We start from the raw sequence: 18929 nt of genomic DNA, 5'->3' as shown, positions 1-18929 counted from the left end.
AATATTTTCAATCTAATCGAGTTCCACATCTAATGCTTATATTTTCATAATGTCCAGTGTGTTCACTCATTCTGTTCTACTAGAGATCATTGGCCCATTCTTCTCTACAGTGAAGGGTGGATTGCAGTTTATCCCTAGTGATAGACTGTTGAATTACAGCCAATGGCAAAGCACCTATGGTACTAGAACCAATCAGCTAGTTTCAAATTGTCAAGAAGTAGATTCATATTGTGTGTTGGGAGAGCAGGTAAATAACGAAAGCGGTATAGTAATATTACCACTGATTCTGAGTTATTCTACACCTAAAGTCACTTCGTTACATGGAATGGCAGACCCCATGGTATATTGCTGACTGTCATTTGGGGAGTATGGAGGAACTCCAGTACCTAAGAATTTGCTTTGCCTCTTGTTCATCAAAAACTGTGATGAAGACGTGTTCTAATATCTGGAATGATAACAGCAAACTAAAGAAAAATACTCAACATAAAAGTACAAGAGTACAGAGGTCCGATACAGCGATATTTGTCGTGGCAAATGGCGAGCAAAGCGCTTTCTCAATCTCCTTCCATCACATGGAGCTCATAGGTTGTCGGTTACCCCAAGAGGATTTTCAGCAATCATAGTGGAGCTGCCCATGTTCTTGATCTTCCACGTGTTGGTTCCGTAACAAGTTTTGGATATTTAGTCTGTTAGAAAGGTGTGAATGTAGATCTGTCTTTCAATCCAGTCCACAAAATGTGACACATTGCTGTAAACGCCAGGCCCATAAACCTTGGAAAAACAGACCGATCCCCAAGATGTTAGGCCAAATAAGGTCCACCTTCCTCCGGGCTGCTCACACACTAAAGGACCTCCACTGTCCCCCTGCAAATAGATAAATGTGAAGATCACCATTAAACAGATTGAATTCTCTGATCAAGTTTGCTAACACAGACAAATCTGCATAAGTAAAAAATGCCCTGCTGGACTCACCCTACCAGAGTGACAAAACCCTGGAAGAACAATCCTAGTGCCAACATTTAATGAACCACTGTAACAATAAATGTTACAAATTGGAGAGTCCAAAAAAGGAAAACATAACATTGTTTGAATTAAAGGACAATTACATGTATTTGTTGAACATCTCAATACAATATTAATTGTATTCGTTCTTCATTTTAATTTTGCAAGTTTGTATCTTCATGTAGTAGGTAACATTATTTCAAAAATTCAGTGTTGTTAACTTAAATGTTATTGATATAGTACAGTCAAACAATTTTAAAATTGTAGAGCCAACTTGTGTTTCACGGCTTAAAGTGAACTGAACCTTCTTCATGGCTTAATCACATCTCCTCAAGAGCTAATATCAAATGAATATCCTTTAAAAAACTACACATGTTCTCCTTTAGTTTGGCCATCACATTAATCCTTCATATTAATCTGACTATAAAAAAGACTCTTGATACCTATTTTAAGAGAATCCAATGTTTTTTCAAAGCTTTATTCAAGAATTATCTTAAAGATGAAAAATTCATCAATTTGTGATCCTGAATTTCAATATCAGTTTAAATACCCTGCATCTCTTTAGTAACTAATAAGTAATTCTATTAATCTTCCTGATCTCCAGCTTATGTTCATCGTCCCGCCAGCCACTTGTGTACGGGAGAGGAAAAAAACATCAGATTCTCTTAAAAGTGGTATAAAGAGTCTTTATATAACCAGCGCGTTTTGGATGTATTAATGTGATGGGTGGAACTAAAGGAGAACATTTGCAGTTTTTTGTGTTCAACAAATGAATGTAATTAATTTCAAATCACTTCAAATCATTAATTGTCCTTTAATGCACACAGTGTTATGTTTTCCTTTTTTGGCCTGTATTTATTGTTACAGTGGTTCATGAAATCTGCAACAAGTCACGTTTTGAAAAGACAAAAATTAGACCTCTTCTCTTGTTGACTGTTTTCCTCCTGTTCTTTTTGTGAGCCTAAATGATGTCACTATAAAATATAAAGGAATCATCCAGTGAAAAAACATAGATGTGTTTTTCTACTTGAGCCTGCGTCTTCAACAATCCAAAACATAAAGGGGTTCACAATGTTCCTCTTTGTGATGATGTCTGTGTGGGTTTTGAGATCTAGCCTGCTGCTATTTGCAGCATGTGTCTTTCACACTCTTCTATCTAGCTAAAACTGTTACAAATTTATCAATGGCAATGCAATGGTACACTGAGTTTTGCAAACCATTTCCTCACCACTTCGGTGCTGCTGAAGAGACATTAAGGAAACAATGCACAACCTTAAAATGCACAACATTTGGCAATTCAAGTTCTTGCACAAGTTTATGTTAATTTATATAGATTTAAAAATTGGAACAGAAATAATCTTATACCAGAGCATTGTCCTAAAACAGGTAATTAACTTCACTATTGCAGTGCTGCATCTTTGTAATGCATAAGATGTTTTTCCCAGTGAACCAGATATCAAGAATTGGTCTTCACTCTACATATGGATACTACAATTGTACCACAGTGTTCTGAGTTTCCCCTGTAAAAGGGGGACCAAAAAGGAAGGAAGAAGTTGAAAGGAGTCGGAAGGGGCAATTATTGATGTTATTGTGTTTTAGTATGGGGTTTAGTGTGCACAAGATGTCTTCTAGTGGAGAACTGTCACCTCACCAGACAAATGGGGATTACCTAACTGGTAAATAGTTGACTCTGCCATTTTTTCTCTAATTTCCTCCAGCCTCCGTAGACAAATGTGTTTACTGTGGGATCCAATGTGATTTTTACATTCACATCAGCATGTACTGCTTCCACACCACTTTACCAGGCAACCATTCCCCTCACATTATGAACGTAATCTTCACAGAGGCCCCTATGGTGGCTTCTGTGTTACTCTGACCACATTCAAGCATGGGGCCCTTGTGGCCGCAGTTAGCATTTAATTACAACCCAGTTCCACCTAATGGTCTCCGATGCCCTTCGGACATTTAAGTTCAGAGTCATTCTGGCAACTGCATGATTCTAAGGTTCACTGTGCAATGATATTCACTATTGCAGCAGCTGTTTCTGCAAGTGTTTGGTTTTCTTAGTAGCAACAGTCAATTCCTATTACGTTGTTTCCATTTTTGTCATCAATGTCTGGGTGCACTTTCTTTTCTGTTAGTAGCCTAGTCCCATGCCGCTTCCATGAAGCGTTCTCTTCCTCAGTCGAGGTCCTTCAAGAGCATATGTTCCAGTACTAGAGTGTATAGGCACTGTTTTACCTCTAGAAAATATTTGCCTTTATGTTGCATAGCATTAGTATAGTCTGGAAAAAATAACACCTTACTGTTCATGACTGCTAGAGGGACACACTGCCTTTTTCTTTGGAGTATTTCGTTCTTGTGTCAAAGTTAAGCAGGAAGGCTACACTGATCTTTGGGCAGAGGTAAGGGATACTGGTTTTGGTGGATATGCTTTTGTCCATTCCAACTTTTGAGATGATGTGGGCTATAACTTTTTTGTATAGTCCTTACATGACTTTATTTCTGAACAAGAAAGTGAGAGATTTTAGGGAAAAAACTAGGAAATGTCTTTTCCCCCGACGAGTATCCCTGTTTTGCAAAAACTTCTATGCAGTATCGGTTGTGAATACCACTTAACCCAGCAGTGTTACACAAGTGGCAAAAGCTGGCTTCAGCTATGACGAACGAGGTCAACCATGCTCTTTTCCCTTGGCTCTCCTTCATTTGGGTGATCTGTCCCGTTGTCACACTAAGTTGGTGAGGGATGCCCAGCATTTTGCTACTTCAAGGACAAGCAAGGCAAAAATGAATCAGAAGGCTTTGATCTCCTCGCACATTGTTTGTACACCATCAAAATGACGCGGACGGATCATGAATTTTTTTTTTATTTTCAATTCTCTAACCATACAGCACAGCATTCACAATGCTATGCTGATTGGCTAAAAGCATATGTAAATCTAAAGGGTCCCAAAGGGAGCACTAATGGCTTTACTGATGCTTGTTATTAATCAGCAGATGTGATTCTGGGGTTTTGTATTCTGTTTGGAAACATAAATACCATTCCATTCTTAAACACTTTTGCATCTCGACAGATTCTTGGGGCTATATAAATTAGTCCTGATGTAATTGCAATTATGGTACAGCCTATGAGGCCAGATTGCAGAATCCTTCAGGTTCTGAACAGTGCTCCACATTGTATGCATTGTGCTGTGTTTAGCCATATCAGCAATCGTGTGTCTACTGTCATTCAACAGTTCCTTAACCTCCCTTTTACTCATCCCAAACCTCATTCTACAGCTATGAGCACCACATTTTTTAGACTAACATGTACAATGCTCAAATTAATTTCATATCTCCCTATACTAATTCACCACTAATCCTCTTTGGGTTTCGGAGAAGCGTGCTACACGCCCAAAAAGCGATTTGATGCCTTATCAAGGGTAGTAAGCGCTATATAAATGCAATTACATTTACTGGTAAGAGATAGGCTCTAATGTTCGAAAATAGGCTGCAGGAGACTCCTTTTGAGGTTCTTTGCACAGGCTTTTTGTTCCTAATTAAACAAAAAGTTGTAGGATGGTCTACTTCATATATAAAATCAACACACCATTTCCATTCACTTTCTACTTGCCTGTTTCACTTCAACAGTTTTGCGCGAATTTTATATTTCATTTTTTTCTTAATCAAATACATTTTTAATGTGCGTTATGTTCGTGCACACTAATGCTCTTGTCTGGAAACCAGGTGACTCACTGCCTTAGATCCTAAAAGGTCAGCCTTTAAAAAAAATAAAAAGATTGCCATTATTAAAAAACCCTTGGATGCACACTGTACTATTTGCAAATCCGTTATTTAATGAGTACTTAACCTTGGACCAATACATCACACTACTATAAACTGCGTATATGTCCTGCATTTAATCCTGGGCAGTTTGCTTTACTCAAGATAATCTACATTGCTAGAGACGCTTTTCATTGTTGGGCTGGTCCAAAATGTTTGCACATAGACTAGCATCCTGGTGTGATTTTGATTTGCCTAGTTAAAAATAACTTTAGGAGAACATGAGCCCTGCACGATTGTTTCTTTCATTTTTTATCTCATTGAAAGAAAGAATTTACGGCCAGATGCATCAAAGGGTTTTGCCTATTCTGTGTCTATGGTAAAATGTGTTCATGCATATTGTCCTTAGCTCCTTAATGTAAAATTGTCTCTGGCCTCTGTGTGCACTGTTTTGTTGGTCTTTTTTGTCTTACCACAAACTTCAATTGTTGCTTATGCATTTTTTAAATTTGGAGTATATATATGCATTAAAAAACGATAACGGAAGTCCTGAGTTTATAATAAAATGCCAGCTGATACCAATGGACACGATTTAACTTTGCAAAGTAATCTAAAGATGTAGTCGGGGCAAGCATGTATTCCTGAATCATACTGCATGACCCACTAAATAGTAATTGTAAAGCTATTCAATCCCTAGCGGCAAAGGAAAAGATACTGCATCGCTAAATACTTATAAGCGCCCAAAGACCACTGCACTTGAAACCAAAACACGTACGAAAAAGCATTTTTATGTCAATAACTCTAACGCTTGCAAATGCGAGACCTATTGCATTGCAAATGCTTGTTAACACTTGAGGTGGAGCATCTGCTACTTCACGGGTCTGAAAACGAATGAACGGATAGCAATTTGCTATGTGATGGGAGGAGGGAAAATATGTATCTATAGGATGAAGAAGGCATCACATGTTGAAGGATGTTCCATCACGATGATGAAAGAAGATAAGACGTCAGGATGGTAAGGGACTATAAATGCATGGGTGCTTTGAGAAGGATGAGGTACCCCTAGGTGCTGATGAGAGAGTGGCAGATTGTGGACTGAAGGAGGGTGGGATGAATTTGGGTGCTATAGAGAGGGCTGGATGGACATTGTGATGCTAAATGTTCGTGATAGATATAACAGTTCTGAGAGGGTGATGAGGATGCTCTATGAAGTAATTGCCATTGTTTTACCTTACGGTCATTTTCGAGATATAAATGTGTGTCCTATGTACGCAATGCCCTTCATTTGTGTGATGTGCACTTGTTTGGACTATGTAGATTCCCAAATTCCTTTATGCAGGATTTAAATCCCGTTATTGTATTACGCAGAGATCTATTTGCTTAATTGAACAAAAGGAATTTGTGATTCCCCAGACACACATTTCCATATCTCTTGTGATAACCAGGTGCCTAAACAAAACCAAATGTTAAAATATATTGTAGATGCACAACTTGAGTAAACCCTTCATTTTTATAGACGTTCACTGGTTCAAAGTAAGGTATAGTATTGTGCCAAATCTCGTAATATTCCATCCAGATGTTTCCTGTTATGTCTGACAACTGAGTCTTACCTGTCCAAAACTGGCAGAAAGATAAGACAGTGAAGTAACTTTAGCCTTGAGCCGCTATTATATATGCAGAGATAGCACTAGATGATACTAGTCATTTGGTTATGTTAATCCTGGGTAATTAACAAAGACCAACAGCTCATTTGATATTGGAGTATTAGCATCTGCTTCATTGAAACACATCGTGAGTGTGGTTATTACTCAACTTTCACAGACAATCTATCAAGGGCTGGACGCTTCAGACTAGACTTCTTCTCTAAGTGGGTCTGCCAGAAGAAGGGGCAACTCTTTCTAGTAGCTACAATGTCATCATATGTCAGGAAATTACTGGACAACAAGTGCCTCCAAGAAAGAGAAGAAACCTCCTTCACAAGAATGGAAATATACCAGGAAGGCATCCTTATGAGCTTGACATATGGAAAAGCTGGAAAGCAGACCTGGAACAAAGTAAGCTAAGAGGCGATAAATGCAATGAAGAGAAACTTCAAAAGTGTTGTGGTGCAAAGAAGTTCCCTTCATACTGCTTTTAAGGCTACAAAGAGGAAGCTATGTAGAATCCTGGTGGCTTCCATCTTAGATTGGGAAAAGGCGGGTAGAAAACTCCAAACTATCACTCCATCTTGAATAGGGCAGGAGGTGGTGACTTCCTAGCCTTACTGCAAGTGTTGATATTCAGAGAAGCAGAGACGACATGACTGCTATTTGGGGAAGATTTCAAGCAAGAATCCAAGCAGCACTCTCAGAAAGCCTTGATACTGGCACAAAGGAGTATGTACAGGCCACCAGTAACAGCATAGAGCTCCCAGGTAAATTAGTAGCTGCGAGGAAGACACTGTGCTGCCAGCCAGCTAGGAACAATGCGCTTACACACTGGTTATTTCTTATGCTGCTGCTGAAAGTGTTGCCCGGCAGGACAGAGTATCCCCCTTCAAGAGCTTCTGCCTTGTTTGGAAATTGTCTGAAAATTAATCGGACCAACAATGGTGCATCAACTGTTGAGGTGTATTCCAAAGATTGTTCACTTGGAGGATATCTCTTTCAATTAATCAAAAACAGCACACTTCTATGCAAATCTTAGGGATCACATGTGTTCTAAATTTTGAATTCTGCAACATTGTTAATCAAGATTGGTAGTGGCATGTTAAATCATCTCTGATAACGATCTAACTGGTAATGCTTTAGTTGAGAATTGTAAAAAACTTGATTAATGTTACAGGGCGCAGGTAGATAAAGTGTTAAATTGACTAGATTGATACACTGTGCGATTCTCATGGGCCCATAAAAGCAGGGTATGCGCTTGTTTTAACTGAAGTAGGATGGAAGAAATTGCGAAGCTAACCAGAACTTATCTCCAGGCTAATACTGAGGAGATGGAGCATGCTGAAGATCTACATGCTGCTTTATCTTCCTTTTAGCACTTAATGGGTTCCCTTGTGTCTTTTGTCTTAAGGCTTGTAGATGATTTGCCCCGTGTGCTCAGCAGGTACCAGATATGTTTGCTGGATTGCAGCTGTAAATACACTTGGATGAACTGCTTGACAACAATAATAATGTTTCACTGCTACTGGAGTAGCAAGACTATTTAACCAGTGCCAGATATGAAGACCATTGGGTAGAGGTGTGGTAACACCGTAAATATTGTTTGAATCATTTGTTAGGTAGCTTGGTGTGGCCATTGTTCTTAGGATGATATCGGGATGAATGAATGAATGAATGAATGAATGAATGAATGAATGAATGAATGAATGAAAGAATGAATGAATGAATGTGGGTTTTGTAGAGCGCATAGTAACCCGGAAGCATCCCAGCGCTAGATGATGAGGCTAAATCAATATGAAGAATTTTACAAAAGGCTCTTCAAAATCGTAAGATGAATTGGGGACCAGGATAATAAATTATGGTTTGAGGTAACCTTTGTAACCCTAAAAAAAGTCTTGCAGAACTATTTGAGCTATGATTGAGGATGATATTAATTTTTTTAAAGGAGTAAAGTCATGCATCTTTGAGAAGGATGCAACTCTTGTCATTATTTATCACTTGATATACCTCTGATGGAGGTTAGGCAAAAAATAAAATAAAATAAATTCAAATAAGTCTTTACTCGATATTTTTATATCATAAAAGACACAAATCCAGTACATGCAATGTCCTCAAATGCCATTAAAAATTAGGATTCCTTATAAAAATATACCATTAAAAAGAGAATTTTTCGTTAAAAACATACGATTCAATATAAAAGTTAATATCATTAAGCGATGTTAAACAAGTAATCACTAGGATTATTATATCCATAGAATTTAAAATTTAAGAAACACCAGAATAGGAAATACATTATTCATAGAGATACAATACACACAGGAGTCACCACACTATATATATATTTTACAGCTAATTATTGCGGAGTGGTGGCTGCTGTAACCTCCAGACTAATTCTTCTGAAGGCCCATGTACAACTCAGGAACTTCGCGGTACAAAAGGGGGTGGTGATGGACGGAGCATCTGAACCAATCAAACACTCACACCCAGTCAAAAGATCTGGGTTTAATCCATCACCGTTCTTTAGCCCACTCTGCCACCCCAGTTCAGAAATGGCCATATGCAAATCAGTCAGACCCTGTGCCTCATGGGAACACTCCAGCCCGAACTGCCAAGCCATGCCTTCCCTGGACCGGAAACAAGCTTCCTAGGACCGGTTTCTGGCATTTCAGCCGTCTTCAGCTAGGCTTGCTTGAATCCAGTGGCAAAGTGAGCAAGGGACTCACGTCTGAGCATACCCTGCCAACGTATGGCGAACAAAGCGGTACGATAGAGAGTGGTGATGGACAGAGCATCTGAATCAATCAAACACTCACACCCAGTCAAAAGATCTGGGTTTAATCCATCACCGTTCTTTAGCCCTCTCTGCCACCCCAGTTCAGACATGGCCATATGCAAATCAGTCTGACCCTGTGCCTAATAGGAACAGTCCAGCCCGAACTGCCAAGCCAGGCCGTCCCTGGACCGGAAACAAGCTTCCTAGGACCGGTTTCTGGCATTTCAAGCCGTCTTCAGCCAGGCTTGCTTGAATCCAGTGGCAAAGTGAGCAATGGACTCACGTCTGAGCATACCCTGCCAATTTATGGCGAACAAAGCAATACAAAAGGGGGTGGTGATGGACGGAGCATCTGAACCAATCAAAAACTCACACCCAGTTAACGGATCTGGGTTTAATCCATCACCGTTCTTTAGCTCACACTGCCATACCAGTTCATACATGGCCATATGCAAATCAGTCTGACCCTGTGCCTCATGGGAACAGTCCGGCTCGAACTGCCAAGCCATGCCTTCCCTGGACCACAATCAAGCTTGATTCCGGTCCAGGGGAAGGCATGGCTTGGCAGTTCCGGCTGGACTGTTCCCATGAGGCACAGGGTCAGACTGATTTGCATATGGCCATGTCTGAACTGGGCTGGCAGAGTGGGCTGAAGAACGGTGATGGATTAAACTCAGATCTGTTGACTGGGTGCTCCGTCCATCACCACCCCCTTTTGTACAACTCAGGATCTTCACCATTGCTATTACTACATCTTCACTTGTATCTGTTTTCAGGATAACCAGCGCTGTTTGTCGTGCTCTTGTGCCGAGGTTTAAGCAGATTGTCTTGAGCCATTTAAATAAATAAAATCAGTTGAGATCGTATGCCAAGGTTCCGGAGGAACAGCCAAAATGTGTAACTTCTCATAGGATTCATGTGGAGAGCCTTTCTTTGAGCACAGATTAGATGTTAGGTGATATACTGTTTTTTGCATTCTCGTACAAAGGGCCAATAGAAGGACTGAACGACTCGTTCCAATGTAGTCATAACTCTCCTGCGTCCAGCCACTGGGGAGTCATGACACATCTGAAAAACATCATATAGGTCAACCATGGAAGTGGATTGATCCCACTGAATCTGTGTTACACTTAGATTTTTTTTTAAATCATCTGTGCTCACTTGAGAATGTTGCCTTTGTACTTTTTTTTTTTTTAAAAAGAATGAGTAATCAAGATAACTCATTGAAGTTGAATGACAGGTTGTCCTTAAGTGAGAGTATTATCGGGGTATCTACGTGAAGAACATCTGCTAGAGAATTCTTGGAACCTGGAATATAGGTTAGAAGTGAAATAATATTGATTGAAAAAAATATGCCCACCAGGATTGCAGATTACGATAGGCAGTCCGGATCTCAAAAGGTTACTTATAACCTATTCAATGGTACGTTCAGTCGGCACAGTGAGTATTTTCCTTTGCAGCCGGTCAGAACATGTGATAAGTAGTATACTGGATGCTTCAATTTGTCACCATCTTGTTCCTGAAAAGCAATGGCTCGCACCGCTCGATCATTCATTTCAATTATGAACTTCTAGGTAGGGTCAGGATGTCACAAAAATAGGGACCTGGGTAAAAGCGTCTTTTAGTTCACGGAAGGCTTGTTCGGCTTTGGAGTCCAAATTGAATAAGTTAGGAAGATTCTCCTTTTACAGAACTCTAGAAAGGTCGCTGCTCATCAGTGGCGGCTGGTATTAATGGGCGAAGGCATTGCCCTCCCAGCTTCAGAGCGGAGACAAAACAAAGGGAGAAAATTAATTAACACCATGGCATTGGAGCAGCTTTAAATGCTCACTGCTCCACTACCATATCTTTTTTTTGTTTGTGAGGTGACGTCGGACTCTCGGACAAGAGATTCCTCCTACGCATGTGCTTAACTGGGCAAAGATAATTCCTCGCTCTCGAGGCACAAGCGAGGACAGTGACATCAGCCTAAGGGGAGTGGCTGAACCAAGCAGCAGTGAATAGGCTGCAGATGGGGTACTTCTGACGTAGCCCAAGGCGCGCTCAGCAGAGCCTCATTCACAATATGGGGAAGGAGTGGGGCTGACCGACAGTAACACAGCACAGTGGGTGGCAACTATTGCAGCACTCTCTCCTTTTGCTTTGCACTTGACTTGTTCATTGGATAATAATATAAACTGGGGGCGTGTGTTTTGAGTGCAGTTCTATCGAGATGACACCAGGATTTTTATCTGCATGTGTACGTCACTTAATGGCGCGCGACGGACACCATCAAGCTGGAAAAAGAAAGCCGCCTGCAGCCAAGGTAAAGTTACGATTCCCTCCCCCCATGTTATGGAGCTACAGGACTACGCCGGCCCCCGAGATGTAGGAGCTGCTGCTTCCCTCGGTAGGACGTTTACAATCTATCTACCCACAAGCAGCCGTGATTCACTTTCTCTTCTTTTTCTGACTCACTATGTATGCGATAATGATTATATGAATATAAGTTGCAGAGTTCCTGACACCGTGTGCATGAATCGGGATGCGAGTCTTTAGTTCTGTAAGGCGGCTTGTAACACGTAATATTGACGTGGGTCATAAAAGCATGCAGTGTTACATGTAGTGAGACGTGTACGGCCAGTACCAGAGAACGTTGCCTGCATCCATCAAGTTAATTGAGAAAACACTGTAGAAACATTGAAATGATCATTGATAACCCGGTCAAATTCAGTGGCGGCTGGTATTAATGGGCAAAGGGGGCGTTGCCCTCCCAGCTTCAGAGCAGAGACAAAACAAAGGGAGAAAATTAATTAACACCATGGCATTGGAACCGCTTTAAATGCTCACTGCTCCAATACCATATTTTTTTTTGGTGAGGTAACGTCGGACTCTCGGACAAGAGAGTCCTCCTACGCATGTGCTTAACTGGGCGAAGATAATTCCTCGCCCTCGAGGCACAAGAGAGGAGAGTGACATCAGCCTAAGGGGAGTGGCTGAACCAAGCAGCAGTGAATAGGCTGCAGATGGGGCGCTTCTGACGTAGCCCAGGGCGCGCTCAGCAGAGGCTCATTCACAATATGGGGAAGGGGTGGGGCTGGTCGACAGTAACACAGCGCAGTGGGTGGCAACTATTGCAGCACTCTCTCCTTTTGCTTCGCACTTGACTTGTTCATTGGTTAATAATATAAACTGGGGGCGTGTGTTTTGAGTGCAGTTCTATCGAGATGACACCAGGATTTTTATCTGCATGTGTACGTCACTTAATGGCGCGCAACGGACACCATCAAGCTGGAAAAAGAAAGCCGCCTGCAGCCAAGGTAAAGTTACGTTTCCCTCCCCCCATGTTATGGAGCTACAGGACTACGCCGGCCCCCGAGATGTAGGAGCTGCTGCTTCCCACGGTAGGACGTTTACAATCTATCTGTACACACAAGCAACCGTGATTCACTTTCTCTTCTTTTTCTGACTCACTATGTATGCGATAATGATTACATGAATATAAGTTGCAGAGTTCCTGACATCGTGTGCATGAATCGGGATGCGAGTCTTTAGTTCTGTAAGGCGGCTTGTAACACGTCATATTGACGTGCGTCATAAAAACATGCAGTGTTACATGTAGTGAGACGTGTACGGCCAGTACCAGAGAACGTTGCCTGCATCCATCAAGTTAATTGAGAAAACACTGTAGAAACATTGAAATGATCATTAAAAACCCGGTCAAATTTGGTGTAAACTACTAATTAAGGTAGAAATAATACCTGTTATTTCTTCAAAGCATTTGACTGGATGCCTGACGGTATTGACTTCAACATATTATTAATAAGCAAGCCTGTATAGCCAGGTAGCATTTTATTTTATACATTGACTACAGGCAACCTTTCCATTTGAATATGAAAAAAAAACAGTTCATTATCTGAAATAGGAATATAGGGCGTTAACCACAAAGTTTATTTTCCTTGATTGTCTCAATCCTGAAAATTTGGGAGCAAGTCATACATAAGTTGGGAGTAATGGTCTGCTGTTTGGTTTGGTGCATCCTTCTTAAGTTAGCAGGAATACGATTCTCAGTCACGGCAAAACAAATAAAATTGCGAGTGCATAGTTTGTTTATCTTTATGTGGCGTGGGTAGCAGCACTATAGCTTTTTTAACAGTACGTCTTGGAATTGCAGCCTTCCTTCTATTAGAGGCCCAATGCTTCATTCCAGGCTGTGATGCTCGGATCCTTGGGCCTACGTTTCCCTGGTGCAATACCACTAGGGCCCACTGTCATGGGGGTGCCCAGTTCTGCCCCCTGCAACCTTTTTGTGGCATTAGGCCAGGAGCACTGGTCTGATGTCATCGGGTACTTGATCTTGCCCCCCAAAAATCTCTTTAAAACTCACACCAGTGACGTCACCATCTCTCATGCAGGTAAGATTATGAAATGAAGTGTTGGGATCGGTGCCGCAGCCACTCCATCCACAGCCACTTTTACGCCTCGCCACTTTCAAAAGTCACCATCCGCCCCTGCTGCTCTTTTCCATGAAGTTGCCATTGAATTGGCTATAAATAATTGTGAATCCTAGAAAACATTGCGTTCCTTTAAGGCTTAAGGAGTTAAATATATTAGAATATGTATTCTCCAGAAAGCCTGGTTGATTTCTCCTCGAATGTGCATGGATTTAAAAGACTGTCAACAATTAGAGTACTTTAGAAGATAATGCAATATTTTGTCTTCGGAAAACGAGGCTAACTGGGAAAATATTGGTATTTGAAGGATTTTTTCAAATCAGAACAGAAGCATGTCGGGATTTCTTCAAATGAGTTCAGAAGCATGTAATAAGGGACCAGGAAGCCCATTTGAAGGATTATTATATTGGAATAATAATAATCCACATTTGTAAAGCGCGAACCATCACCCATAAGGGTCTCTAGGCGCTGGGGGCCGTCGGGAAGATTAAGCAAGCTATTGCCCAGAGTCACATGGTGCCTGGGCTAATCTGCCGCCGGCCCCGGGGATCGAACCGTGATCCCCAGATTTAAACGCCAGTCACCCCGGCCTGGGAAAGGAATTGAGTAATAAAGAAATTCATGTGAATTGGTATATACCTACTTAATAACATTGTATAAAAACTGCAAAAATAGAGAGGATAATTGTGAACATCTATGTTGCATTAGGAGAGTAGCTTTACAATTTAGAATAGGTAAACTTGTTTGGTCTTGATCTAAATAATTTTGGTGCTCTGTATTGAAAAAATCCTGTGTTTATCTTGGGAGATTTCATTACGTGCTTAAACCTAAAACGGGCGGATAGGATTGTATAAGAAATGTATGCAATATGCTACCAGCCAAATCCACAAGCTTGGCCAATATGAAAACTGCACGGGAAATGCAAAATCTCCTAACTGTAGAGGGGGGATGTTTGCCTTTAGGGTCATATGGCGCCCAACTAGCCAACAAAACAAACTTCACCTCAAGGAAAATACAGGGTAACGATCATTTGTTGTTAACCATGGGAGTAAACTTTTAATTGAGGGAAAAGGAACAAATACTACTGCTGCAAATTAGTTTCCCCAAACATAGGGTAATTCGCATGTATGAAGCATAGATGGCAGTATTAGCTCTGTTCCCGCTGTCCATAGAACTGAATAGTGATGACTTAATTCATCAGGGGACAATAAAGTTGTATTCTCGGATGATACGAAGAGCAGTTGAGAGTTCGACAGTGCCATTTAATTTGATAAAGGGGATTCATGCGAATACAAAAGGCCTTAATGGTTGTGGGTGATTCAGCTCCCAATGTCAGGACTTGAAATGAAAACGGAGACTGTTATAAGGAATATGCTACTTACCAGTATGCATCTGTTCTTGGCATAGAGGGCTGCAGAGTGGTACATTATGAATAGATCGCCATCTGGTGTTGGGCTCGGATGATTGCACTTTGTTTTTCTCTTGGAGAGTCTTTTGTATCTTGGTGACTCCTCCCTTGGTTGGTAGTGCGCATGGGCATCGGCTCCATCCTTAGATTGTTTTGCCATAGTAGGGTTAGATGGAGTAGTATAGTAGAATACAGATAAGAGTGCCCATGTAAGTGTATCTAAATAAGATAATGTTGGAACAGACACAGGTTTCCGGGGAGGCTGGGAGGGCATGTACCACTCTGCAGCCCTCTATGCCAAGAACAGATGCATACTGGTAAGTAGCATATTCCGTTCGAGGCATATGGGCTGCAGATGGTACATTATGAATAGACTATACAGCAGTTCTCTCCCTAGCGGTGGTCGCCCGTGTCTGTTGCAACTGTCTGAAACAATGTCTTTAATACTGCTTGTCCCACTCTAGCTTGTTGTGTTGTGTGCACATCTACACAATAGTGTTTTGTGAAGGTGTGCGGTGTAACCCAGGTAGCTGCTTTACATATGTCATCTAGTGGAATGTTTCCCAAAAATGCCATAGATGCTCCTAGTTTACGTGTAGAGTGAGCTCTAGGAGGAACAGTTAATGTTCTCTTTGCCTTTAAATAGCATATTTGAATGCATTTTACAATCCATCTGGCAATGCCCGCTTTGGAGATGGGATTGCCTTTATGTGTAGGAGAAAACGCAACAAATAGCTGTTTTGTCTTTCTGAAAGTTTGTGTTCTTTCTATATAGTACAATATGGCCCTTCTAACATCCAATGTATGTAGGGCTCTTTCTGCTACTGTTTGTGGTTTTGGAAAGAAAACCGGTAATTCCACTGACTGATTGATGTGGAATGCTGAAATAACCTTCGGTAAGAATTTTGGGTTTGTTCTAAGAACCACTTTATTTTGGTGTAGCTGCATAAATGGTTCTTGAATCGTAAAAGCCTGCAGTTCACTTACTCTTCTAAGTGACGTGATAGCTATGAGGAAGGTCACCTTCCATGTGAGGAATTGTATTTCACACCTATGCATAGGTTCAAAGGGTGGCCCCATTAGTCTGGTAAGCACTATGTTGAGATTCCAGACTGGGGAAGGTGGTCTTCTTGGTGGAATGACTCTTTTGAGTCCTTCCATGAAAGCTTTAATTGCTGGTACTTTAAACAGTGAAAGATGTTGCCTGTTTTGTAGGTACGCCGCTATGGCTGCGAGATGAACTCTGATAGAGGTATATGCTAGGTTACATTGCTGTAAGTGTAGTAAGTAGCAAATGATTTGTTTAGTGGATGCGTCCAGAGGGTTGATGTGCTTACTGTTACAGTGTATAGCAAACCTCTTCCATTTTGCTGCATAGCATGCTCTGGTGGTAGGACGTCTTGCTTGTTTAATGATTTCCATGCATTCTGGTGGTAAATCTAAATACCCAAACTCTATGACTTCAGGAGCCAGATCGCTAGGTTCAGTTGTTTGGGATCTGGGTGCATTATTTCTCCATGGTTCTGTGTAAGATGCATGGGTAATAATCTTAGCTTTTGATGTGGTACTTGTGAGAGTTGTAGCAGCGTGGTGAACCACGGCTGTCTTGCCCACGTGGGTGCCACTAGTATCATTGTCATTGAGTGTTGCTGCAGTTTCCGAACCAGTAACGGAATTAGTGGTAGAGGAGGGAATGCGTAAGAAAATTTGTTGGACCAATTTATCCACAGTGCATTGCCCTGGGACCGGTGGTGTGGGTACCTGGATGCGAAGTTTTTGCATTTTGCGTTCTGATGATTGGCAAACAGATCTATCTCTGGTTGCCCCCATTTTTGGAAGAATGGCTGCAGTATTTGGTCGTGCAGCTCCCATTCGTGTACTTGTTCTGACTGTCTGCTTAGGATGTCTGCTATCTGATTTTGAACTCCTGGTAGGTGTTCCGCTAACAGGTAGATCTTTTGAGGAATGGCCCATCTCCATATGTCCTGTGCTAGTCTGGACAGTTGGAGAGAGTGTGTCCCCCCCTGTTTTTGAATATAATACATTGCAGTCATGTTGTCTGTTCTGATCAGGACTGCTTTGCTTGTTATTTGCATTTGGAAAGCTTTTAGTGCTAGAAATATTGCTAATAGTTCTAGGTAGTTGATGTGCAGTTTCTTTTGCTGCACACTCCACTTCCCCTGCACTGTGTATCTGTCCATGTGCGCTCCCCATCCGGAGAGCGATGCGTCCGCTGTTATTATCACTTGTGGAATTGGCTCTAGGAACGACCGTCCCTTGGAAATGTTTTCTGTGTTCCACCACTTCAGAGAGCGATACGTCCGGTCGTCTACCAACACCAGATCTGTAATCTGACCTTGAGCCAGATTCCACTGTGTCGCTAGACACTCTTGTATTGGGCGCATTTGTAGTCTGGCATGTGGTATTAGCAGTATGCAGGAGGACATCATGCCTAATAGTTGCATAAACACTCGTGCTGGTAGTGAGTGTTGTGGTTGAAATCTTTGTATTAACCCGACCATTGTCTGTACTCTGATTGGATTGGGGTATGCTATTGCCTTTTCTGTGTCTACTGTAGCCCCCAGGTATTGCTGAATCTGGTTTGGTTGCAGGTGTGATTTTTTGTAGTTCACCGTAAACCCTAGGTGGTGCAGCAATTGAATTGTCTTCTGTGTGTTGTGAAGACATTCTTCTTTTGACTTGGCCTTTATTAGCCAGTCGTCCAAGTATGGGAAGACATGTATTTGTTGTCTTCTTAGGTGTGCTGCCACCACAGCTAGGCATTTTGTGAAAACTCTTGGTGCTGTTGTGACACCGAACGGAAGGACTTTGAACTGATAGTGTTGTCCTTCTAACACAAACCTTAGGTATTTCCTGTGGGCTTTGTGAATTGGGATGTGAAAGTAAGCGTCTTTTAGATCCAGTGTAGAAAGAAAGTCCCCTTTCTTCAGTAAAGGGAGTACTTGTTGGAGCGTGACCATGTGGAAATGCTCCGAATTTATGTAAGCATTGAGAGGTCTGAGGTCTAATATTGGTCTTAGGGACCCGTCCTTTTTGGGGATCAGGAAGTATAGAGAGTATACTCCTGTTCCTTGTTGATCCTTTGGGACCTTCTCTATTGCATGCTTTTGTAGAAGTGCTAGAACTTCTTCTCTTAACAATGTCAGATGATCTTGACTCATTGGAAGCTGTTTGGGGGGGATGTTTGGTGGGGTAGCTGTGAGTTCTAGGCAATAACCATGTTGGATAATTTGTCTCACCCACTTGTCTGATGTGATGTTTTCCCAGACAGGTAGGAACTGTGATAGACGTCCCCCGACCGGTGTTATGTGGTCTGGGGGGAGTTCTATGAAGTCACTGTTTTGGTGTTGAGGCGTTGCGGTTGTTATTATTTCCGCGGCCTCTACCCTTATTGTTGTTACCTCTGTAACTGCCTCTTGAATTACCTCTGGGTGATGTTGGTGTGAAAGAGGTGGATTGCTGATTCGTTCCTGTATTCTTTGAGCCCCCTCTATAGGTGGATCTACGAAAGGAACCTCTGTGTGTTGGCTGTTGCAATGCTCCCATTGACTTAGCCGTTTCTGTATCTTTCTTCATTTTTTCTAAGGTCTCGTCTGTGCTTGAGCCAAACAGTGTCTTCTGGTCAAATGGTTTGTTCAGTAGGGCTGTTTGTACTTCTTGTTTGAATCCTGAGATTCTAAGCCATGCATGCCTTCTTAGCATGACACTGGTGTTAATAGATCTTGCTGCAGTGTCTGCTGCGTCTAGTGCACATTTAATGGAAGTATTGGTTATTATTTTACCTTCCTGTATTAATTGATCTGCCTTTTTCTGATGTTCTTTTGGGAGATGTGTGAGAAGTTTTTCTAACTCATCATAATGTGCCCTGTCGTAACGTGCGAGTA

The 18929-nt window shown here is 41.6% G+C and overlaps 1 protein-coding gene across 1 annotated transcript in view; it reads right to left on the bottom strand.

Moving 5' to 3' along the window:
* Positions 1-234: 234 nt before the first annotated feature.
* CORIN (corin, serine peptidase) overlaps positions 235-18929 on the bottom strand; it is a 1855778-nt gene continuing 1837083 nt past the window's right edge. Inside the window, exon 22 of the mRNA XM_086962682.1 lies at positions 235-864. Within this exon, the coding sequence (XP_086818808.1) occupies positions 682-864 (183 nt within the window). The 3' untranslated portion in view covers positions 235-681. The remainder of the gene's footprint in view (positions 865-18929) is intronic.

The sequence above is a fragment of the Lissotriton vulgaris genome, chromosome 3_1 (assembly GCF_964263255.1).
Source record: "Lissotriton vulgaris chromosome 3_1, aLisVul1.2, whole genome shotgun sequence".
NCBI lineage: Eukaryota > Metazoa > Chordata > Amphibia > Caudata > Salamandridae > Lissotriton > Lissotriton vulgaris.
The sequence above is the reverse complement of the archived record's forward strand: the minus strand, read 5'-3'. Positions and strand labels throughout refer to the sequence as shown.